The following is a 24,317-nucleotide window of genomic DNA, read 5'->3' as shown; positions in this document are numbered from 1 at the left end:
ATCAAATCATGGTTATAATTTTGATGATTAATGACAATATAGTCATCAGGATTAACATATTTATCATAAATATATAATTAGAAGGTCTAATGAATGCAATATATGAAGAAATCATTTAAACCTGAACAAAATTTGATTGAATTGGAAAAGTCTCACAAAATGACTACATCGGATAGTCCTGAGATACCACAAGTGTACACACCAGAGCATTTTCTAGAAGGATATAAAATTGAGTTGAAATGAGATTGTACTCACCGGAAGATCCGATGATCAGAGTTAGTATACACTGGATGGTCTAGTGCTTGTACCACTGTTGTTACCGGATCATCCGACGTTCACAGTAAAGTTGAGCCGTTGGAACAACGACTAGTTGATGAGTTTGGTGCTATAAATACTCACTCACTCGGCCATTTAAAGGTGCTAGAGTCCAGAGAAGCTCATGTACACTTGAGAAGACATCCAAGCCATCAAAGTACTTAAAGTGTTCATCTAAGGTAATTAGCACACCATTAGAGAGTGATTAGTGCTTATAAGTCTAAAGAGAAGAGTTGCTAGGTGCTGCAACCTAGAGAGTAGATCAAGGGTGATCCAACCATGTACCGAGAGGTACGCTGGCGCCTTAAAGTCTTTGTGACTCGCCGGTAACTTATTGACCCTCTGACTTGGTGTGGAACGATGGCAAGAAGATTGTGTGAGGACGCGGATGCCCTTATCTTTGTGACTAAAGCTTCAAAGTGAAGATGACACACAAGTAACTAGGAGAGAGGTTAGTGGTGAGACCTCGTCTTGGTGGCTTGATGACTTATCGTGCTTGAGGCCTTATCTTGGTGACTTGGTGGCTCAAGAGCCGTGACTGAAAGAGACTTGATGACCAGGAGCATATCTTTGTGGAGCTCTAATATGGACTAGGGGTGACTTTATGCGCCACTAATATCACGGGATAAAAATCCCTTGTACTGAGTTTATCTTTTTACCCTATTTATGTTTTTGCATTTACATACTTACAATTTACCTTACTAGAGTAGGTTATGATCATACACATTAGATAAACCTAGAGCATATTTAGATAGAAATTAAGATAGTTTTATCTTGTGAAGTTTTTGGAGCCATTAGTTTTTAAGTGTCCTAATTCACCTTCCCCCTCTTAGGACATCATCGTTTCTCACAATTGGTATTAGAGTCTCGTGCTCTTCATAGTTTTAACTGCATAGAGTTGTGACGTCCAGGTTGGGATGGATACCTATAGCGCTTCACATTTCGATGGTATAAATTTCCCCCGGTGAAAAATTGTAATGTCTTGTTATTTGCAAGCTTGATGCTTAGATGTTTGGAGGGTCATCGAGGAAGGGATGAGGCAACACCTTACAAACAGAGAAAGATAATTAGATGCATCGAAAAAGAATATCTTTTTATTATATTTAAATGTTGATGCATTTAATCGTATTTATTCTCTCACTAATACACATGATATTTGGAATAGTCTCATTGAAATATATGAAGGTATACAATGAGAAATATCGTATGCTTGTTACTAAGCTTAATGACATCAAACAACTATATCATGAAAGTGCTAATACCATGTACTCACATTTGAATATTCTTATCAATGAGATCAACATGTTAGGTTTGACGCAAATCGAAGATACTCAAGTGGTGAGAAGAATATTCCAAGCTATTCTTCCAAAGTACAAGGTAATTGTCTCCATCGTCTATGACAACCATGACATGAGCAAGATGACTCCAAGCCAAGTTCTCGGCAAGATCACCGCTCATGAGATGGCCATAAATATAAGGGTTAAAGTTTCTACCTCATCCGACACCAAAAACCTTATCATCACAAGCAAACAAGTATCATATTCACACATAAAGGTAAAAATAAGGAGACAAGAGTAAGAGTCAAGCTCAAGTGAAAATGATGATGATCAAGATGAAGAGAGCTATAAAGAGGATGATCAAAGCATATCAAACGATGAAAAAATTGATCCCAAGATAACCAAGCTTATGTCACAAATGGAAAAGAACATCAAAAGGATTAATACCAAGATTGATCATCCAATCTACTTAAAAGACTTGTTCGAAATAATTGATCATATCAAGAAAGAGAAAAAGACCAAGAACAAGAGGGAGACAAGAGAAAGAAGCAAAGGATTTCCAAGCATGGGAAGATGGATGAGTGAAGATGCATATTCAAGCTCAAGTGATAAGAGTCTCACCATCCACTCCTCTAAGAGAAGCTCTTCCTCAAAGTTATCATCACACAAGTCATCATCGCGCAAATCATCACACAAATGCATATTTCAATTTGTTGCAATACCTAGTGTAGGTCTTTCATATAGTAGGTTGCTTGTGTTTCTCTCTTTCTTTTAAGAAACCTACATGGTTTATTAGTTGTAGGTTCTTTTTATGACACTAATTTTACAAATGGTATCCTTTATGTGACATGAACCAATCTATAGGGTACCCTTCTTATTATTATCAATAATAAGTACATATATCTCACAAATATTTAACACTTGTATGCACACATTTATATGGAGTATATCTTATAGGTTATGATTTTGAGACTAATATGTATTTCAAGTGATATCTTGTGTAGTCTTATAGAGCAATCAATACGTCCACAGAGGTATACAATACTTAAAGGCTTCAATTGGTATCATTATCAATTTATTTATTCATTTAAGCTATCTCCATGCATAATATGGCTTAAACTTTCATCTTGACATATTGTTTAATTGTGCATATCTCTCTTATCATATGTATACACATATATATGAGGAATTTAAATCATATTATGTGAGTTTTATGAATTGTCATATGTGTGCTTTCATTTCGATTGTTACCATATTCTTCAAATATTATCCCTACAAAGTGGTATCACTTCAATTGGTATTATTTCATTGAATTATGATTTATGAAGCTCTCTCTCATGCGCTCTAACGCTCTTTCTCGAGTTCAACATGTGTTTGTAGCCCTTTTTAAAATTGTTGATAAAAGAAGAAAAGTTTGACGACCAAAGCAAGAGACATGCCTAGTGGAGAACAAGCAAGATGCTAAGGTTGACAAAGAGGGACTCATCTATATTTGGTATCAAAAGCATGCAATGGAGAAGTTCTTGCATAGGTTGATCAAGTGAGATAGTGACAATGGAGAAAGGGAGAGTCATAATAAAAGGGAGACTAAATGGTAAGAACATGCATCTAAGCAATGTAGTAAGTTTTTGTACTCTTTACAATTGGTATCATTTATTATTTATCGTTTGCTTTGGTTGTGTTGTCATCAATCACCAAAAAGGGAGATATTGCAGCGAAGATTGACCTATTAGACCATTATTGCGATTTTAGTGATTAATGATAACATAATTATTGGGACTAACATATTTGTTAAGAATATATAAATAGTAAGCCTTATGGATGCAATGCATGTAGAAGCCACCGAAATCGAGATAAAATTTGATTGAATTGGAGAAGTCCCAGGGAAAATAACTACACTGGATAGTCCGGTGATATCACAAGTGTACACACCGGAGTGTTTTCTAGAAAGATAAAAAACTGAGCTGAAATGAGATTTTACTCATCGGAAGGTCCGGTGATCATAATCAGTGTATATTGGAGCAATTAACAGAAGTTCTGCAACTATCAAAGACTAAAAATCAATACACCGGAAGTTCCAGTGATGAAAAGACAGTGCACACCAGAGTATTTTCTAGAACTCAGAGAAAATAAAGCTATACACACCGGAAAGTCCGGTGATAAGAAGATCAATACACCGGACAATTGAACAGTGAAGAAGTTGGCTTGATCAGGCTCAAGTATACACACGGGATGGTCTAATAATGGAGATGAAGTATACACCGAACAATCCGGTGTTTAGAAGTGGTTCTGAGTGGGTTCTAACAACTAGTTTCTAAGTTTGTACACATCAGATGGTCCGATGCTTGTATCACTATTGTCACCGGATTATCCGATGTTCACAGTAAAATTGAGCCGTAGGAGCAACGGCTAGTTGGCGAGTTTGAGGCTATAAATACCAACCCACTCGACTATTTAAATGTGCTGAAATCTAGAGAAGTTCATATACACTTGAGAAAATATCCAAGCCATCAAAATACTTAAAGTGTTAATCCAAGGCAATTATCACACTATTGGAAAGTGATTAGTGCTTATAGGTCTAAAGAGAAGAGTTGCTAGGTGTTGCAACTTAGAGAGTGGATCAAGGAGTGATACAACTGTGTACCGATAGGTACACCGACGTCTTAGAGTCTTTGTGACTCACCGATAACTTTTTGATCCTTCGATTTGGTATGGAGCAGCGGCAAGAAGATTGTGTAGGGACACGGAGGCCTTTGTCTTTATGACTAAAACTCCGAAGTGATGATAGCGTAAAAGTGACTAGAAAAGAGTTTAGTGGTGAGACCTCGCCTTGATGGTTTAATAGCTTATCGTGCTTGAGGCCTTGTCTTGGTGACTTGGTAGCTCAAGAGCCGTGACTGGAAGAGACTTGGTGACCGAGAGTATATCTTTTGTGAAGCTCCGACATGGACTAAGGGTGCCGAGTTTGTCTCTATAATTTATTTACGTTTTTGCATTTACATACTTCCAATTTACCTTGCTAGAGTAGTTTGCAATACTTTTAAACGGTAAAGTAGACACACTAGATAAATTTGTAGCATATTTAGATAAAAATTAAGATAGATTTATTTTATAAAGTTTTTAAAGTCATTAATTTTTAAGTGTCCTAATTTTATCACCCTCTTATACCTTACCGTTTCTCACAATCATGTTTGTTTAATTTTCAGAAGAAGGAAGAAGGGACTTATATGAGGAACAAACAACATTACACTTCACTGTACAATCGTTAGGTGATATGTTCTATAGAGATTTGCACTGCTACAAGGGAAAATTAGATAACATAATCACGTTATGGTAGCATGGTTGCAGAATCAGACAAGAGTTGTACATACTCCGTTCTTTACTTAACAGCTAAGCCAGCAGGTGGAAAGTCTTAAATATCATGAATTGCGTCAGTTTTGTAGAGCACCCATCTGGCAAGACTTGCTATCACCACATGAACATAATTTCACTGCAACTATCGTAGATATCGACAATAAAATGCCCAATTGATTTCACAGCTAACATCACAGAACAAATGCGCAAATGACAATAGAAGACATGCTCATAGTGCTCAAATTGATTTCGGAGTAGTGCATGGATATGCTCTCATCTAAAACACAGGGACACTTCCAACAAAGTTCATCCACAAAATCCTTGTAATTACTAGTGTATGATTCAATTGGCAAGCTGAAGTTAAACCCCACAAAAAATTTCCTTGCTACTCTTCTTGCTCAAGCATCGGATTGTAACCAAATAAGTCATCAAAGCATCCATCCTAATGCACAGATTGACATGAATTACTAACCTCAACCAATCGACATAGACAGGAGAAACAAATCGAACATATGGATGAGTGGAGGAATCGTACCCATCGGGCAACCAGAAGGGGACCGCTTGTTGTTCATCCTACCAGGTCTTATCCTTGCCGTGAGACTGCTACTCCTCGCAGGTCAACCTGCTGCTTCTAGGGTTCAACTTATAGTTACCACTCGAAAATTGTGGTAATCGAGCTTACTATTCCGTATCGATAATAAAAATCGATTGGTTTTCAATTTTAAATTCAAAAAATAAAAAAATTCTAAAAAAATAGAGACAATTCTAAGACCTTAATGTAAAGAAAATTTCAAAAAAAAAATTGTTTGTATCATATTCTATAGGAAAGAAGTTTGAAAAAAAAAAAATTGAAGCGTGCAGCTCATTTATTAACTTATGTTAAGTGAAAGCTTAACATATAAACACATTTTTTTTAGAGGATCTTTAAAATTAGTTTCACTTCATTTAGAGTTTTATTAATTTCTTCATGATTTTTACAATATTCACAAGCATAAAGTGAATATGTTAATAAACAACATTGTAATTAACTTTTTCATATCTAAAATTATTTTTCCTATATAAATCATAGTATAAGTAAACTAAGAAAAGTGGTTTCATTAATTTTGGAGGTGTGATGGGTTAGTTATGAATTAATCTAGTTGCAACACATTTACACAATCTTGCATGTAACAATAACTATTTCATGAGTTTATGTATTTTAAAAAAAACACAGGATCATATAAGAAGACTAAAAAATTGGTTTCATAATTTTTGGATTAGCAAAGAGTAAACTATGCATTTAACTATGTTTAGAAAATACATTTTCTCATAGAAAATATTCAACTTTTTTATGAGTATAAATACTTTTATTATGTAGATCATATTACAAGGAAACCAACGAAATTTGTTTTACTTGATTTGAAGCTCAGATAAATTAGTTATCGATTTTACAAAGTTGACCCATTTTTTAGTTTTTTTTTGTTAAACTTCAATAAAATTCGAGAAAACAGCTCGATAAATCGCTAAAACAGAACGATTACCGATGAATTTGAACGGTTAACGATAATTCAAAAAATGAGGAAAAACCACTCGATAAATTGCTAAATGCGGTTGGTAACTGTAGCAAACCGACTGTTTACTGTTCGGTTGATTCGGTTCGAATTCTCGCCGAATTTCAAATTTGACCGAGTGAATTTTTAGGGAATTCTTACCAAATTTTGCTCTGTTATTATGATAACCGTGATTTTTCGATAACCACCGACGAGCGATTTTCGAGGTTTAAACGATTTTGTGAACCTTAGTTGCTTCTCGTTGCACTCATCCTCCCCGCAAGGAGGCCGTACACACTCATTGCACCGCTCTAGTGCTAGCAAGGGGGAGGAGTGACACGATGCAAGGAGGTCGCTGAGCTCCCTCCATGGATACCTCCCACCGTCAAGATCTGTGTACTTGGAATTCAAACACTGCTGATGTACTTTGGTCGGTGTGCATTCTAGTTAGGTATAAATAAGTGGTAAACTCTTATACGTTTTTATTATGTTGATGTAACGATAAAAGTTGATAAATTTTTTATAATCAGAAAAGTAAGAGAGAAAGAAAAAAGAAAAATGAGGTGAGAGAACAAGATAGAAGATATTTACGGGTGTTGTGCGGGTTTACTATTTATTCTTTAGAAAACTGACAGCAGTAATATCATTATTGGTTTTTTTTTAAGAATGAGTAGTAATACTAGAATTTATCCGTGCCTATTCTTTGGAAAAACCGATTACTTTTTTTAAGAATCAGGAGTGATAAGTTATAGTCACTGTCGGTTTTTTTCTGGTCAAACATTTGTGCCAATCTGACCTAGTAAATTGATAATGATAATATTTTTAATTTTTAATTTTAGGAAACCAACAATGATAACCAGAGGTTTTTGTACCAGTGTCTTTTTTTATTAATCTTGATCGTAACATACGAGTCATATGGCAATATTGCAGTAATAAACTCACATAATCGGAGCACGAACTGATACGGACACTCGAACTGGTAACAAGAGCATCAACAATATTTTGTAGTTATGAACAAAGAACAATTATATTGCAACAAACTGGCTGATCATTTTATCGTACGTCTATGCAAAATTGGATAAGGGAAAGTTGCAAACTACAACGGCAAGCATGCAATCAACCGCAATGCAGAGTCGTTTTGACTGTGTGCATACTAACTATGTAGCTAGAAAATTATTATACAGTTGTATCATCTTAGATATAACGTTGAGAAATAATAAAGCTATATTTTCAAAAAAACAAAGCAACGGCAAGCATGCAATCAACCGTAGTGCCTCAATTTGTTCACCAGCCAAACAAGGAAAAAGCACAGGCGTATGCTCCATCGTCGGTTACCCATTTGTGACCCCCGATGATTTGCCAATTTTGGAGCATCTAAAACAAGCAAACGCCATGGATTCAACTCCCTAACTTCCCTAAAGAAGTTCTCCTTGCTGCCCTCCTGCCTCCTCCCTACACCATTGCAATATTTTCTTCGGCAAGGTAAGGGAAGGCTCCGGCCCAGGGAGGAAGAAGCAAGGAGGCCAGCCAGTGAGCATGGCGCGCAGGAGCCAGCACGCTCTCTTGCTCCTCTCGGCCGTCATGGCCTCCCTCGTCGCCGGCTCGACCGCCGGGGTGTACCACATCGTAGGCGCCGGCAAAGGGTGGCGGCTTCCCCCCAACAAGACGTACTACGAGGACTGGGCTCGCACCAGGAACATCAGCATCGGCGACAAACTGAGTAAGGCCCCGTGTCGAAGGCGGGAAGGGAATTGAACTATTTTTTTAAAAAAGGAAAATTGAACTGTGTTTATCCTGCGAAGTTATTGTGAGATTATTCCTGCGTTCCAAAGACAAAGAGGCTCTAGCTAGGTTCAGGGATGTCAATTTCGTTTAAATTTTTTTCGTTCACCGGTAAAAAGACCGAGTTTCATGAAATTTTAGTCATTTTCATCATCTGTTCTATGAATCCCACATACCAGTAATTTTTTTAAAAAATTAAGTATTTTATTTCAGAATTTTGATGAAACTTTAATCGTCTCAACCAATAAGCGTGGGTGTGTCCGTGCAGTGTTTCTGTACAGGAGCGGGGTGTACAACATCGTGGAGGTGCCGACCAGGGCGCGCTTCGACGAGTGCAGCATGAGCAACATCACCAACCGGTACCAGAGCGGGCCGACCATCATCGAGCTCACCCAGCCGGGACCGCGCTACTACTTCGACGGCGTCGGCGAGCACTGCGAGGTCGGACAGAAGCTCGCCATCAACGTCTCCGCCGTCGCGCCGCCGCCGCCCGACGCGCCCACCAGCTCCAGCTCGGTCGCCCTGATCTACTACCCCGCCGGCCTCGCCGCCGGCCTGGTGTCCGCGTTGCTAATGACAATGTAATTGGCACGCCACAGCATGGCGATTCCTCACAGCGTATAAAACCAGTGGCATGCATGTGATTGTTGTACGTGGTCGGACTAGGAACGTTCCTTCGGCTTCGGCTTCTGAATGCAAGTTTACCTGAAATTTTGCTCTCGATCGTCTTTCATTTCAGCTGCTATTGTCTAGTCTGCGTTGATCTCTAATGCCCGAGCCGCAAGTTGACAAATATAAAGCAAAGGACAGGTTAACCAGAAGACTAATTAATTTTTACAAACGTTAAACAGTGGAAACCCAAACAACCCTTTAATTTGCTCAAACAAACCACGCGCGGCACTAGAAGCAATTAAAGGGTTCTTCGAAAAATAGAAGCAAATTAAAGTATTGGGCCTATTGGCTCACATGAAAAAAACTTGAGGGAGCCGACAAATTATGAGTAGCATATATGTAAATACAAATAAAAAGAGAAAAAAATAAGAGTAACCTAGCCAGATCGCCCGCCACTACGGCCATAGCTTCTCCTAAAGCATCGTGGACCGCACCTCCTCGGTGAGGCCCTCCTCATCCCGCTCCTCCACATTAACCTTCAGTTCTAGCACCGCAACATTCACCCTGATGGTCAGGAACCCCAAGATAGCGAGTTTCTACTACGTGCACATCGTCCAGAGTGTGGCCGCCGAACGCTTTGCGGTGTGATCGTGGACTCTGTTCGAAACAACTTGTTGCTGCCAGCTTCCGTCCTTTGTTTATTTTTGTGTTTAAGTCAAACGCATATTACCATGCTTGCATCGGGAACACGCAGGTAGGTATAAGACCGAGACATGAGAAATGACATGTGAACGGGCGTGCCCATGTTGGTTGCGACGTGTGACACAGTGCAAGTTGCGAAGCATGGGTCGCATATAAGAGTCGGTTTGTAAGAGTCTATAAATAAGAGAAGAAAGAAATCTAAAAAATCACGGTGTTTGAGTGACACAAAAATCTTTCTCGCATCTTAGTGTTTCTGTGTTCCTACGAGCAGTGCTAGAGCGGGTCTATGTGTGGTTGCTAGCACTAATCAAGTGGTCGTTGAGTGGTAATGAGTGGTTGTGGGAGTGGTTGGAGGGTTCAATGAGTAGTGCTTGCATGCGCTCCAACAATTGGTATCAAAGCCTTGGTACCTCTGCTCCTACGTCATGTCGGAATCATGGGCTCCAGGAGGATCAAAGCTTTCCCAGACTCCACTGTGACGAGAACGTCGTGGATCTCCCTCTCCCCTTTTGCGTTGAGGACAGAACTGTGATGATGGTGGCTGTGCGTTCGTGGTGCAGCGAACGGTATGAGAGGTTTGAGGCTCGGCGGCATATCCAACACTCACTCGGATGAACTACGACGATTGGTCGTTGATGATGAAGATGATGCTCCAAGCTCGTGGGCTTTGGGACGCCATCAACATAGTGGCGCCGAGGAACAAGAAGACCGGATGACGTTAGAGGCCATTCTTTGGGCACCGCCACCAGACACTACTTCCACGCATGCCACTCTCAACCACCTAGCCGGCGGCCGTCTTCACCACTAACCCTCCCTCCCCCTCTGCCCTCTGAGTGTGTCCTCTTCCATGCCGGCGATGGATCTCGCGCTCCCCCGCCTCCGCTACCACCCCTACTGGCTCTGACGGCGCCACCACCACTGGACCCATCACCCTTGACCACTCCCTCACTAACCACTTCAAAGAATGATGACCCCACTACCAACCCCGCTCAACCGGCAGTCCTCCACCATCGCGGCGAGTGACGCTCCCGCCGCCCCGTCGTTCCGCCTGTCGCCACCACCATCGCCTGGCAGCCGGCCTCCCCGACCATCTTTCTACAAACAGAGGACACTAAATCACCCTCCTCTAAAAAATCCCAAACCCTAACCCTAACTGATGACCTCACCGAAGAAGACGAGGAGCTCATCGGAGAAGATGACCTCCCATCTACTAATCTTAATGCGGGATCAATGGCTAAAAATTCAACATATTCTCCCCTCTAGAATATGTGGATAGATAAATAGCAAATTTCTAAACATAAATATTGCAAAAATAAGGCATGAAGCACGTCACTACCATCATTATTGAGATTCCAGAAACCATGTCACAACAGGATGTCGATTCTTTGACAGATTTAAGTCGATTGCTGACTGAACCTACTTATATCATGTACAAAAAGGGGTTCATACTTTTCTTGTGAGGCGGCTATATAGCATTATGTTGTCAAATGTGAACTCCCACACTGCATGCTAGATGCAGACGGGGTGATCAAGATGATCGCTGCAGTTGGTCGATGAAACCGCAGAAAGCTCCAGCTTCCCTGTCCACTCCTCCCCTGGTTTCAGTGGGATTGCTCTCTCCACAGCGGCCGCATCAACACAAAGCATCTGCTTGTACTCCTCATCACCGAAGTCCACCATAATCCTCGATTTCTTTTCCCACGGATTCCACACAACTGACAGGAATAAAATGGTTACAATGTGAAATCTGTAAGACTGTTAACATTGGTTTTTCTAGAAGGTGGCAAAGGGGACCATATCTTACCAACATCAGGAAGTCCTTCCTTTCTTATGACAAATGAGTGTTTCTTCTCATGGTCAAGAACTGCTATTACATTTGGGGAGCTAACATAGACCCGGTCAACCTGTGAAGCAATTGAGCAAAGACCTGGCGTCAACACTAACCACCTTAAATCTTAAGCATTTAAGACAGTACAGTTCCAGCACAAACGAAACTACATCATGAAATCTTATGTAATAATGCTTCAACTATCCACAACGCAAGCATATAATATGTGGATGGCTATACCAAAGGACAGCACAGCAATTGACTTGCTAAAAAGCAAGTTTCAGCTAGCTTAAGTAGATTAAAGTAATATGTTCAGCATCAATTTATCATTTGAAGGATGGAAAAATATTCACCTCTGACTCGAATGTTATGGCGTCTCCTTGTTCTGTAAAACGTTCTCTGTGGCTAAGATTGTCGAGGTAATCAAGTGTCTCCAGACCTTCTATCCTTACCTCGCTGGAATTAACAAGACATAGCAAGTCACCTTATGAAAATCATATAACATCACTGAAGGGAGTAGTTAGATAGTGAGGTATACAAAATATTTTACTGGGTAAATAATGCCTGACGGCCTGACCTGATGTCAGAAACAGAAAGATATGTGTGATAAGCAAATGAGAAACTGAATGGCTTGCCGTTGACATTTCTGATGCGCGATACTAATGATAGGTCCCCATCCTTTGAAAGAGAGACCCTCAGACGGAATTCAAAACTGCAATCAAATTATAATCATATATGAGGAGATTCATGTGAAGGAATACAAATACAAAATCATTAGTAGTACTTTACTTCTTTTATGCAGATACTCAATATTGCATTTTGCAACTTAAGCATGAGAAAGCATCTTGATCCATAAAAAACCACGCCTTCTGTTCTTATAGCCTCGGCATCTCTACTTTTAAATGATTACATTTCTCAAATCAAAGAATCTCTACTTTTAAATGATTGCATGTCTCGACCAAAGAAGTTGCTTGGTGTCAATCTTGTTCATCATAGACATATTGTCTCTTAGTTTGGCACTGATCAACACTCAACAGCACCAGGATCATCCATCAAGCAACAGTAACCTTGTTCAGATTTTTTTCTTAATAAAAGAAAACATAAATGCAATAAGAGGAAGGGGTGATCGATTGCAGATATCAAAGACACTCCTTGCATTCAATGTAATAAAAATACATCCTGGTTAATTTTCCACATCTAATCATTTGAAAATATGTCAAAAAAAAGTTCGCTTCCAGAAAATATCATCAGAAGTACCCAGCTTCAGTTATTTGACCACGCACCTCAATGATGTAATACTTAACAGAAATTTGACATCTAGCTCTCATTTAGTTGTAACATAAAGTACGTATAGTCAAAGGAAAGCAAACACAGATAAGCCAAAACAAATGCATACCAATGTGGCCAGCACTTGAGGTCATCTTCAGATGGCTTTAATAGAAGGTCAACAGAAGCTTTGCTGACGTTATCATTATGATTTATTGGTGGATGGTCATCATCTAGAGTCCAAATCCTGTTCCTTGCAAATCCATGTCGCTCCAATGTCCCAGAGTTTCCAAACTGCATGGAATTTTACAGTTATCAGAAGCACCAGGAAAAAGACAACTTGCAATCCAATAGAATGGGGATGCTGCAGTACCTGTGGAAAGCACATCTGAATTCCACCGCGCATTGCATTTGGCGGCTTGAAGATTGCCTGCACATCAAAAACAACAGTCGTGAAAGTGCTTAGACCATAGGAGCAAATTGAAGACAGCATGCCCGCTACTTGTCCTATCAATCAAGAGAAGAAAAAGAGCTCCGCACAGGAAACTGAGGAGAATCGTTATGAGACTTTAGGATCATAATTTAGTCCCAGCACAAGGGGACCATAGCAAAAAAAAATTTAGAAAGGCAGCAGGAGATCTACCGTTTTATTAGATAAGGAGTAAAAAAAAAACTAAAAGAAAGAGAGAGGATGGTCCGGAGAACCGAAAGACCGGTGCAACATCTGCACGGAAACGAAAACGAGGTGGCCAAAACAACAACTAAAAACTCCCCCAAAGAAAGACATGTGACAGCAAAACAACAGGCTTGGGGGAAACTCCGGGAAAGGCAACAGGAGAAAATTAAGAAACTGAGGAGAACGCTAAGTAAAAAATCAATTCGTCATTTGCCTTCTCCAGCCATCAGGATGGACTACAGAAGGAATGGCAAGGGTATGGATCCAACTCAACTTTGTGTTTTCCAACCCATTTGAACACTTGTCATTTGACCAGTGGAAATTTCAGAAAATACATAGAGCACCCACATAAATGCTCTACTAAGAACATCCACAGCTTAGCATAACCATAAGCAATCAATGACATGAACTAATCCTTCACCAATTTCAGGAGGGAGGATCAAGTTCCCCGGCACACTCTAACAAATTCCCATCGGTAACTTCTCAGCATTACAGATTACTGAACAACAAAAGGAAGAAAAAAAAAAAGAACTCACCTTGCTGCTGGTGAAAAGGAGCTCCTCGCCGCGGTCGTTCCTCCAGGAGACGATCTGCCCGCCGTGCAAGCTCACCTGCAATGCAAATCAACCAGCCCAGCGAGTCAGCGACGGCAAAGCCCAATCAAAACCACACACCCAGCGAAGCAAGCAATGCCGAGCCGATCGCTCCATAAAAAAAGGTCCGAAGTTGGTAATCCTACCCGCGCAGAGGCTCCCCTCGGCGAGCGGAGCACGACCTGGCCAACCCCGTTCCAGTCCTTGACCACCTCCAGGCCCGACCTCGGATCCGTCGAGTTGGCGAAGTGCCCCATGCTCATCCACGACCAAGGAAGAAGAAGGAGGAGGAGGAGGAGGAGGCACGCGCCGAGAGAGACGAGTGGGAACTGCAGCCGCTGCTACTAATGCGGAGGGTGAGGAGGAGCTCGTGGGGAGGCGAGGGGGGTCGCCATTGGGGCGGTTCGGGTGTCACGGCCAGCCGCGCGGGGCGGCACAGGCACTTCCCGTGTGAGTAAAAAAGGCGAGCGCGCGGGCGGCCTGGAACCCGTGAGCTAGCCACGCCACCTAGCGCTCGCGGCAGCGGCAGCGGCAGCCTTCCTCCCCCTCCTCCTCTCCTTTCCCAACCACCCGCAAAGCCTGACAGGGTTCGGCAAATCCGCACGGCACGGCGAGAACCCGCTGCTGCTGCTGCTGCTGCCGCCGCCGCAACGCAAGGCCGCTAGTGCACGCGGAGACGTGCAGATGTCAGAAGGGGGCGCAGCGCAACCACCCCACTCGATCGGTCAGGTCGGTCACCAATGGCGTGAGGAGAGTGATGAGGAGGGTGGTGGAATGAACGGAACAGCTCGTGCGCAAGGATCCAGCACTACACGAGGGAGGGAGATGGCCAGGGCGGACCCAAGTTGAAGCTGCGGGTGCACAGAACACCTAATAATTTTGCATTTTCTATGATCCAGCATATATATATATCAGGATTATAAAATATTTTCTAACCTAGCAAATAAGATAATTGAATCTTTAACTTAATAAATAGGACACTGTACATTTTGTTTCTAGTTCGGCGCTGGAGATTGGAGATGGCTGCGGTGTGGCGCGAAAGCTGCAGGGACGACACGAACCGAACGAAGCCGCCCGAGAGCTGCAGGAGGTGGAGATCCGCTGGGGCCACCGCGGACACGTGCTCGCCGCTTAACGGGAACAAGATCTCGAGGTTTGCAGCTGCGGAGAAGTCTAGCACGGCAAAAAGGATTTCAACGGTGAGAGATTTCGGCCATGCGCGTGTCTGTTTATTTATATTGTGATTCATATTTAATAGATATATTAAATAATCATAAAATATATTTTTGTTTTTGTTTATTTATCATCGAATTTCTTTACTGTAATAATTTTGGTTTTACGTTTTTTCTATGAAATATTTATAAATACTTAAAAGTATATTATATTAATAAAGTATATTAATTTTGCCTAAACCGTCTGTTTCTTGATTTACCTTTTCCTCCTGAGGTCAAAGTGTCGAGTATTTTTGCATGGGTATTTACAGTGTAGCTTGGCTTTTGATTCTGCAGCTTCTCTTTTCTGGCTCTTTGCGTGTAATTGTTTTCGTAATCGTGGTCTCGCTTTGTCGGTTCACAGATTTCCTCGGAGGAGCCCACATGACAACGGTCGAGTTCCTGTTGCCACGGAATTTAACATTTTTCATGAAAAAAAAGGTTTTGGCATTTCTTGAGGCTTCCGCTTCATCCCCTAGATCTTTTTTTCCGAGCTCATTTCTCTTGTTTCTTTTACAAAATTCCTACTTATTTATAGGATGTTAAGCAATAATTTTGTTTGAATGCTATATATACGATTAAAGATCTATTTAACAGAGCTTTTAGACAAGTTCTCAGGGTGGAATCAGTAGAATCTCTATCAAACGACAATTTGTAGTTTTTAGCTTATAGAGTAATTACTTGAAATGAATTAGATGCTGAGAGCTGAAAAAACAAACTTCTCTTGATTCACTTACTCTATAAAAATTACCCTATAAAATCACTTTTAACTATAGAATCATTTTTTCCAGAAAATCATTTTCCTCATAAAATTAAGATCAAGAAGAACTCTACCAAACATGTCCTAAAGCTTTGTCCATGCATTGCAAATGCAGAGACTGGAAACTACTTTTCCACTATATATTTAAAAGAACAAACAGTGCATCGAAAGAGACTCTCTTGTTGCTTCAGCGCGTACAGCACCCAGAACTGCCTTTGTCCATAACAGCACCGAACAGGGGAATAAAGCTATGTGTTTATGTGGGTAAACCCTGCTTATTCTAGCCTCTAGCTAGGGTCTCATTTTCTTTGTTCAAAGCAGGTGTGCTTTCTTCGAAGGCAATGGAGAATCTTACCAAAAGAGTGTCATCGATGACTCAGGGGCTTGGAAGATTTTGGGAAAGATTACGTTCGTCCCTGAAAGTCGTCTTCGTTACCGAGTCCGGAGCATGTGCAAACCTGCAGAATCCGTGCCAGGATCAGCCTCATCCTTCGTGTAAAGAGATGGCGGCCTAGTCAGCACGCTGGCTTGAGTAACATGCATTCCATAGCTTGGATTAGGCCATTCAGCTGCTAGATTGTTCTCTCTTTTTTTATAATTATCATACGATGAATCGCTATCTAAGACTCTCAACTGAATTGTCATGTTCTTGGAACGGCGTTTCCTTTTTGAGGTACCTCTCTCTCTCTCTCTCTCTCTCTCTCTCTCTCTCTCTCTCTCTCTCTCTCTCTCTCTCTTCCTCTTGTTTCGAGCAAAGGCTGAAAGTCTAAAGGTGAAAGACTGGAATAACGTTCTCGTGCCGTCCGTGAGGCACCTACACTACAAAATCGGGTTACTTGGCTCAATTCAAAGGCTCCATCCCTTCTTTCAACTCCAACCTCCTATGGAAAGCGAAGACGGAAAACAAATTCAAGTTTGTCATTTGGACTTTTACCAAAATAAGATCCTCACTACGAATAATCTTGCTATTCAGGGTTGCCCCCATCAACCCTAATGTCCACTATGTCAAAGTGAACTAGAGATAGCCACGCACCTTTGCCTTAGATTGCCTTTATCAATTCTAGTCAAGTCTCATGAGCTATTCCCATTCCACATAGAACTCCCGCAAGGACGTATCCATAGAAGGCCGACACAGCCTAAATGGTCTATTGATATACCTATAAGTAGTTTTCATATGCTTAGTGACTTATTTCTTGTATACAATCATATGCTCTAAGAATTTAAGAGATTATAGGGATTTATATCATATATGATTATTATATACAATAATTTATATTACTCATGGTCAGCGGCGTGCCCTCTTTTTAGATGGCTAACATGTGTTTTATCCATGGGGTTTATCTCCTTTCATGTAATATCTTAGCCTTTTTTAACAGCAGTTGTGTAAAAACATTTCTTTCTTCTATTTTAATCAAAACGGCATAACTACTGCCTAGTTCCAAAGAAAAAAAAACAATTTGCATGGATAATGTAGATGTCACGCTTGTGTGCATCCGCATCACATAAAAGGACTTGAGCGCTTCAAATAACCGTTCTCAGCCTGCCCAAGTTGGCATGTGGCCAACTAGATGGAAGCTTTCGTTATCTACTTTACTGTGTGACGCTCCTGGTCATTGTACAAAAAATACTAGCGAAGAAGCCCGTTGGTGCTCTGCAAGTCGTAGTGTAACGCCTTGCTCGTGACTCGTGAAAAATCCATGCGTCGAGATCCGAAAAGGCGTCTGGCTTACACTCGGAAAAGAGGTTGCGTGCAATGGTCAAAAGTGAGTTCGGATATGAATCACTGTTGGCGTGTGATCCTTTTGACCTAAAAAGGTCAAAACAGATACATATACTCAGATCACAGGTAGATCCATACCCCCGTATACTGTACGAAAAATGACGCGTCAGACCAACACTGCAGTTTTCTAGCACCCCTTCTTGTACAAACTTCATTTTGTATTGGTTATTGCACCGAGATTTTTCGAAGATCTCGAAGTTTTTTTAAGGTTGGCATGTAGCACAACACCCTATGTTACAACACTGCTAAAACTGGGAAGAAAATCATTCATGGTACATCAGGCATCCCTGCCAGTGCCAGAGACAGGGAGAAGTGGCCGGAAACCGGCACTAGAGTAGATAAATTACTTGTGTTCTCAAGTATAGTGGAATCAAAGCCTACACTGTTACGCTGATGTTATGTGAGCAGCATGAGCTTGCAAAATCCCCCAGGCCACATGCTGGTACCAGCCCCTCTGTGCCAGGGGAAATAAAGGCGGATCAGCATCAGGTTACAGCAGCAACATCAGTCGCCGAGCTAGAGTCCAGGAGCTGCCGGAGCTTGGGCTCGCCGTGCTCCGTGTGGCGACTGACACCCGATGTGTTTGTGCTGTCGATCATGGACAAGAAGTTCTCCACGGCACAGGGAGAGGAAGAGGATGTAGCTGCTTTGTCCACAGACGATTCTGCAGAGGTCAGTGCTGCAGTGTCCTTCAGTTTCACCTGAAAAGATGATGCGCAGTTCATCAGAGAAAGGTAGATTGAAATGCTGCACCTGGAACGGAGTATAGAACGTCAAGGTGTATGACTACGGTATCACCAAGAAGGTTCAGTACCATTAGGGCGGAGTTCTCTAATCTGAGCTTCTCGGAGCTATCTGTTAGCCTGCTGATCTCCGATCTAAGGGATGTGTTCTCGGCTGTAAGTGATTCCACTTGTATCGCCAGCTCCTCTGCTTCAGCCTGCAGAGAATTAGAGAACGCATATATCTTACAATTGATGCACTCTAGTTTCCTAATAAGATGTGAAGATTTTTAATAAATATCGTACAGACAATAATACAAAATGGGCTACACTTCCATGTATCCGTGATATAGCATCGTTGTTATTATATCTACCATATCGCAGCTGTGTTTTTTTTAGAAAGGCGGCAGGGTAGGAGGACTGCCGATTTTATTAGACTAGTAGTAAAAAAGGAGGACAAAGAAAAAAGAGAGAGAAAGGTAACATAGGACTAAAAGACTTGTTCCTGGCCGCGGAAGAGGAATTTGTGGCGGCCAAAACACCTAACAGCTCCTTTCCTAAGCCCCCACGACCTGACAACAAGGAGGAAAAAGAAAACAGACCTAGCCAGACAACAAGAACTAAGAGACAGAAGGCAGTGCTAAGAAGAGTTCATCGATATGCTCCTTAATTAAAAGAGCGACCTGGAGTGCTTCTTCTTTTTTATTTTGGATTGTTCGTCGATTCCTCTCCAGTTGTGTTGCAAGAGAACCTCTCCAGTTAATGGAAATGCATAAAATGGTCAACACAACATACCTGTTTTCTCAGCCTTGACCGTCTAGCAGACTCCCTATTTGATTGCTTCCTCTTTTCACGCTTAAATTCCCTCTCATCCTGGCATGGAAAAATCACAAAATAATTACTGTAACATGAAAAGTTTTATGATAGATCGTGGAAGGATTAAGAAACAAGCTCTCTCAAATAGTAACATCTTGAAATTCAATTGTTTCACGCAAAAAATATTTATTTTTGATAATCGTCATTTTGCTAGCAGTTCTATATGATAACAGACAGGATATACCTTGATTGATAAGTCAGCTGGTACTCCAGTATGAGTTGGAACCATCACACCAGGTGGAGATATAGTTGCTCCCATTGCCCTTGAATTAGCAACATTTGTAGCACTGGGCTTAATTACTGGAGCTGGAAAGCAGTGATGCGGCAAAATGGCTGTATTTCCAAGCGTATGGTTAGGAACTATAACACCTTCCATGTTTGCAGCTGCAGTTGTTTCTGCACCTGCCAATATATTTTATTTAGCCATTTTTTTGCCAACTTCGATGCTTAGAACAGGACTTGATCACAGTTAATATCCTATGAAGCAACTGAAAGATTTTGTGAAACTATCTGTCAAAAAGAAAACATGCAAGCAAGACCCCCAAAGAAGTTATAATAGAAGAGTATGAGATGATCAATGTGGCAAGATGACAAATCAAATTAACTACCACCTATGGCTCTACCGAGTCTTACACAGTGGGACTGTGGAGAAGTAGCAACTAGCATGCCCTCTATGAGTACCGAAAGAGTTCTTACCAGGTCCATCATCTGAGCTCCGTTTCCTGGGAGTTTTTCTCACCTAAATAGTGCAAAAGTTCAGTGTAATGATGAAGAACATCATGACTGCATCACTTAAAAATACCTCAGGCATATTCGACAGATAACACGTGCAGAAGATCATACCTTCTGGTCATTTATATCGCTGGAGCCCTCTGCACTGTAATCTTCACTGAATAGACAACCAAAAGCATATAATTTCAGTTTACCAGAAGAGTAACGAGAAGGGGGTACTAAAATCCACAAATAGAAGAAAAGCATGTCAATACCTGGATGACACTGTTTTTTTGCTGTTACCACTGCCAGCAGATACTGCATTCCCATCCATTTCCTTAAGTTTCTTATTGAAACTTTTATCCTTACTGTCTGCTGGCTCCACACTCAATGGATTTGACATCTTGAAAGCATCATGAGCAGACCAAATTGATAAAATTGAACAGAATGAAAACTTTTTTAAAAAGGAAATAACTTTTGATTTGTGATCAAGCAAAAATAAATAAACATGAGAATTTTAGACGCAATACGTAAACTAAAAATCAAATAAATGAGTAAATTGTCCAAGGGCATTATCGAGTGTGGATCTGAATAAGTTGTTCTAGATGCATAGTACAGGTTCTTTGTTTTGATGACCTGCATCATTTTTTGCTACGGAAAACATTCTGCATGCTATGCAGTCAATGGTGAACTGCAGTAAACCTAAAAGCACGTAACAGTAGTCCAACTAATGTCAAGTTTTATTTCCCTTTTCCAACATTGGATGGCTTGGTCACTTGGTCAGCTATGTTTGGCTTTTCCAGAAGCACTGTCTGCTCCAACATTGTTTTGTACTTGAGACTCAACATGACGGGACTCAATTTTCCCTGTTTTGCTTTACATTAAAAATATCTTATCCTAAAATCAGTGGAGTACCACAGATGGCAATAACAGGCATCTGCCTCTCTTTCTTTTCAAATGCTGATGAATAGCATATCATGTGTTTAATTAAAGAAAAAAGGTACATGGAATTATGGAAATGGAAGCACACAAGGGTTTAATCTTTACCATGGGCACAATGGGATGCGGGTATGCTCCACTATGTGGGTACATTGCAGCATACGGTGTCCCGAAAGGGGGTGGCATTATAGGCTGCAGAGATACACAGGGTCCATTACATTTCAATACAGTACGTGAAACATCATATGCACATGGAGATCAAACTCAAATACCTGAGGACCCCACATATATGGCGGTGCATGACCTGGACCTATTGCTGGAGCAAAATATGTTGGCGGCAACACACCAGGGCCATAGTATGCCTGTAAAAATTCGTGCTTACTGCTTAAATTAGTGTTCCAATGAAGTGGCAGAATGGAAAAGAAACACCGAAACTCAACCTGCATGGTCGCCCAATCGGGATATGGATAAGCAGCTGGTTGGTCCTGCAAACAGATGTAATCTATGAGACATCAACGGTAAGTAGTCCTACACTTGTAATCGATAAAGCCTAGTCAGAAAATACATTATGTTATCATTCCATGTACGATCCCAAAACCAGCAGTAACCATGAGGATGAGCAGGCAAGTATTCGCTGTACATGTTATGTTGACAGGTTAAGGACACTACATGTAACTCCATATAAGGAAAGTAATTTCAGTGATGTCCTTGCTTCATTTCTAAGAGAAGTTCTAGTTGTATACATGAGTTGGCTTCGGTTTCCACAGATCAGGCAATATCTCAGTAATCAGTACTGCTGAATCATATTTCGCCAAAAAAAGGCACTACTAAATCAAATATTTCTACCTTGGGAGGTGAGGCTGTTTTTCCAGTTTTCTGGGTAGCCACAGTTTCATCATGTGCCATGCCTTTTACGAATATCTGGTTCTCTGTCATGTAAAAGTTTAGATTATCACAACATACAATCTAGCCAACTAAAATAATACAACATGAGTGCAAAAAAGTGAATATCTACTTTTTTTTCCACCAGAAGTTTTTGACATATGCTGCGAAACACTATTTCACTGTTCAACACTACAGACCAGATTGGTCCTGCCAACTTATCTGAAATAAGATCAGAACTGAAGCCTTTTTCTACAACCCAATTTTTTTCATACAAAAGGTAAATAGCGACACTGAAAATTTTATGAGAAATTTAGTTTCATAACTTCACACGGAATTACTGAAAATAATAGCTTAATCATCCTCCGTTAGTTACACCCCGGGGGAACAATACATCAGAGGCAGAAGACAAAAGCACCAATTCACCGTGGAAATAGTCCGCGATGCATTCGAAACGCAAGATGAGCCTGCCTCACCAATTTTAGCCACACGCAATCGAGTGATTCAACAACTGCAGTGTCACGCAGCTGGGATACACCTAAATCTCCAACCAAAATAGAACGCCTGTACTGACTCTCTAGGCGGCTATGGCCATCTTCGATATCCAACGAACAGAGCAAACCAACCGCGGGGTTGGACTCGAACGCAAGGAGATACAAACGGATTCTGAAGAGCAACCAAGCCTCCTTTCGCCGTGACGCGTCAAATGCATCATGCACCGAACTCTCAGGGTCTCCCTAACGGGCATGTCTAGAACTCGAGTAGCCCCCGGATAATCCCCGTGCATGAACTATACCATACTAAAGAGGACATTAAACAAAATTACTAGAGACGATTGTGATGAGATAACGCGACCATGATTCTACGCAGGGAAACAGAACAAATCAGCGAGCATTGCGCACGAATTGGAACGATAATAATCTCACCTAGTCAGGTCACGCCTCCACCGGGCGGCGAGATTTCACGGATCGGCCTGGGACGCCAGGTCCGGTTGATCCGATTAGGAGAGGTGCGTGGCGAGAGCACGAGGGAGACGGAGACAGAGACAGAGAAGTGGTGCGAGAGAGAGAGAGAGAGGGACAGAGTGGGAAGGTGGAGGAAGGAAGGGGGAGGTGAGGGGCGCCAAAGGCTGGAGCCACGTCACGGGACACGTGTCTATGATAAGGACTGGGCCACTGGGACGTGCCCGGCCGGGCAACCTGCTACATGCACCTTGGATTGCATCCCACAGATTTTTCCGGGGCCTCTAGATAGCAACTGCTACGGTTCCTTGACCGGAGCCTAGTGTGCATCAGTGGATCACGAGTGGATGCATATCTAATTTTGATAAGTAGGAGATATTAAAAGGACATGCCACATCGATAGGACTGTAAGTATAAAGAAGTGTATACGATCGGTATTAAAGTATATAATATCTTCCTAATTTCTAACAATAACTGTTTTCTATATACAAATTTATTAAGTTTTGATCATATTTATTCCCCAATAACATATAGGGTAATAATCTTCTACATTAGTTTCTTTTTTTTAGGAAGATGGCGAGAGCTTTAATAGAATTATGGATTTCATTAAAGAAGAGGAGAGTTTACAGCAAACTCACCGGTCAGTTAAACACACTAGAATAGAAAACAATCACAACAAAGTTTATATAAGCTCAAAAGTCTAATTACACAACTAGTAAAAATATATTAGCAGAAAACTAAAATGAACATGCACTAGTGATCAACTCGACGACACCAAATTTTGAAATAACCTTCTCTCACCAAAATTACTACTTTATCCGACTGGAGTCTAAAGATTTAAACAATTCTCATGTTACTTTTCTTTCAAATATTTCAACGACTATAAATAAAGATGCGTTGACTATCTTTCTAAGGTGTTTACGGTTAAGCTTATAGTAGATTCCTACTAGCATCCGATAAAAGTAAAATTGTCCATAACTATCTTAAAATCATCTACGCTTGCTATAGGAACATCAAGATATAAATATAAATGCTAAGTGTGACCCAAATAAAACAAAAGAACAGACGGTGGTACGTTTCGGGGTGCAGTTTGTAATATGGCGGGAGATGGACAATGCTGCAAGTGGAGCGCGAGCTGGGCGACGGTAAGTGGACCGGGGCCCACTCCTCGTCACCCCACCATCGGTGTGCCGCCCGCTCACGTGTCGACCACCCGCCGATCTACGTGTCGCCGCCCGGCGTCCCTTGGGGGCCAGCTTAGAATCCCAGTCACGTGGGTGACGTGGTGGCCGCATCCCGCGGCCCCGCCGATGGAATAAAATATTTTTTTAGAGTGGGGATAAGATATTTCTGGACGATAAAACGAGGCTCCTCCGCCTCTTTTCACGCGCACGAGACTGTACCTTCGTGAGTTGCCGGACCCACTTACCACGGAGGCCCACATGTCAGCCTCGGCTGCGGGGAAGGAGCAGACGTGTGTCAGTTTGACACGTCGTAGCCCCATGTCTAGCTATATACTTTTTACTTGTTTGCGGGGAAA

General features: G+C 41.4%; 3 protein-coding genes across 5 annotated transcripts; 1 reads left to right on the top strand and 2 right to left on the bottom strand.

Annotated features, from left to right (window-relative positions):
- The first annotated feature begins 8,011 nt into the window (after positions 1–8,011).
- Positions 8,012–8,943, top strand: LOC133927925 (umecyanin-like). Its single transcript, XM_062374253.1, has 2 exons — positions 8,012–8,195; positions 8,526–8,943. The coding sequence occupies exons 1-2, from the start codon at positions 8,012–8,014 to the stop codon at positions 8,840–8,842; spliced, it is 501 nt and encodes a 166-aa protein (XP_062230237.1). The 3' UTR covers positions 8,843–8,943.
- Positions 8,944–10,875: 1,932 nt separating this feature from the next.
- LOC133929447 (putative glucose-6-phosphate 1-epimerase) lies at positions 10,876–14,482 on the bottom strand. The gene is made up of 8 exons (XM_062376202.1): positions 14,081–14,482; positions 13,878–13,952; positions 13,039–13,095; positions 12,796–12,959; positions 11,977–12,111; positions 11,753–11,855; positions 11,376–11,475; positions 10,876–11,286 (listed from the first exon to the last, which is right to left on the bottom strand). The coding sequence occupies exons 1-8, from the start codon at positions 14,195–14,197 to the stop codon at positions 11,081–11,083; spliced, it is 957 nt and encodes a 318-aa protein (XP_062232186.1). The 5' UTR covers positions 14,198–14,482; the 3' UTR covers positions 10,876–11,080.
- Positions 14,483–17,822: 3,340 nt separating this feature from the next.
- Positions 17,823–22,918, bottom strand: LOC133929446 (common plant regulatory factor 1-like). 3 transcript variants are annotated; one of them, XM_062376199.1, is made up of 12 exons: positions 22,742–22,918; positions 21,780–21,862; positions 21,374–21,418; positions 21,206–21,295; positions 21,042–21,125; positions 20,270–20,397; positions 20,127–20,172; positions 19,980–20,022; positions 19,468–19,685; positions 19,203–19,280; positions 18,500–18,625; positions 17,823–18,386 (listed from the first exon to the last, which is right to left on the bottom strand). In XM_062376199.1, the coding sequence occupies exons 2-12, from the start codon at positions 21,837–21,839 to the stop codon at positions 18,171–18,173; spliced, it is 1,134 nt and encodes a 377-aa protein (XP_062232183.1). In that variant the 5' UTR covers positions 21,840–21,862; positions 22,742–22,918; the 3' UTR covers positions 17,823–18,170. The 3 variants fall into 3 exon arrangements, with proteins under 3 accessions (XP_062232183.1, XP_062232184.1, XP_062232185.1); XM_062376200.1 differs by having other exon boundaries at positions 19,468–19,679; XM_062376201.1 differs by having other exon boundaries at positions 19,468–19,616.
- Between the last annotated feature and the right edge of the window lie 1,399 nt (positions 22,919–24,317).

Source organism: Phragmites australis, chromosome 9 (genome assembly GCF_958298935.1).
Source record: "Phragmites australis chromosome 9, lpPhrAust1.1, whole genome shotgun sequence".
Taxonomy (NCBI): Eukaryota; Viridiplantae; Streptophyta; class Magnoliopsida; order Poales; family Poaceae; genus Phragmites; species Phragmites australis.
The sequence above is the reverse complement of the archived record's forward strand: the minus strand, read 5'-3'. Positions and strand labels throughout refer to the sequence as shown.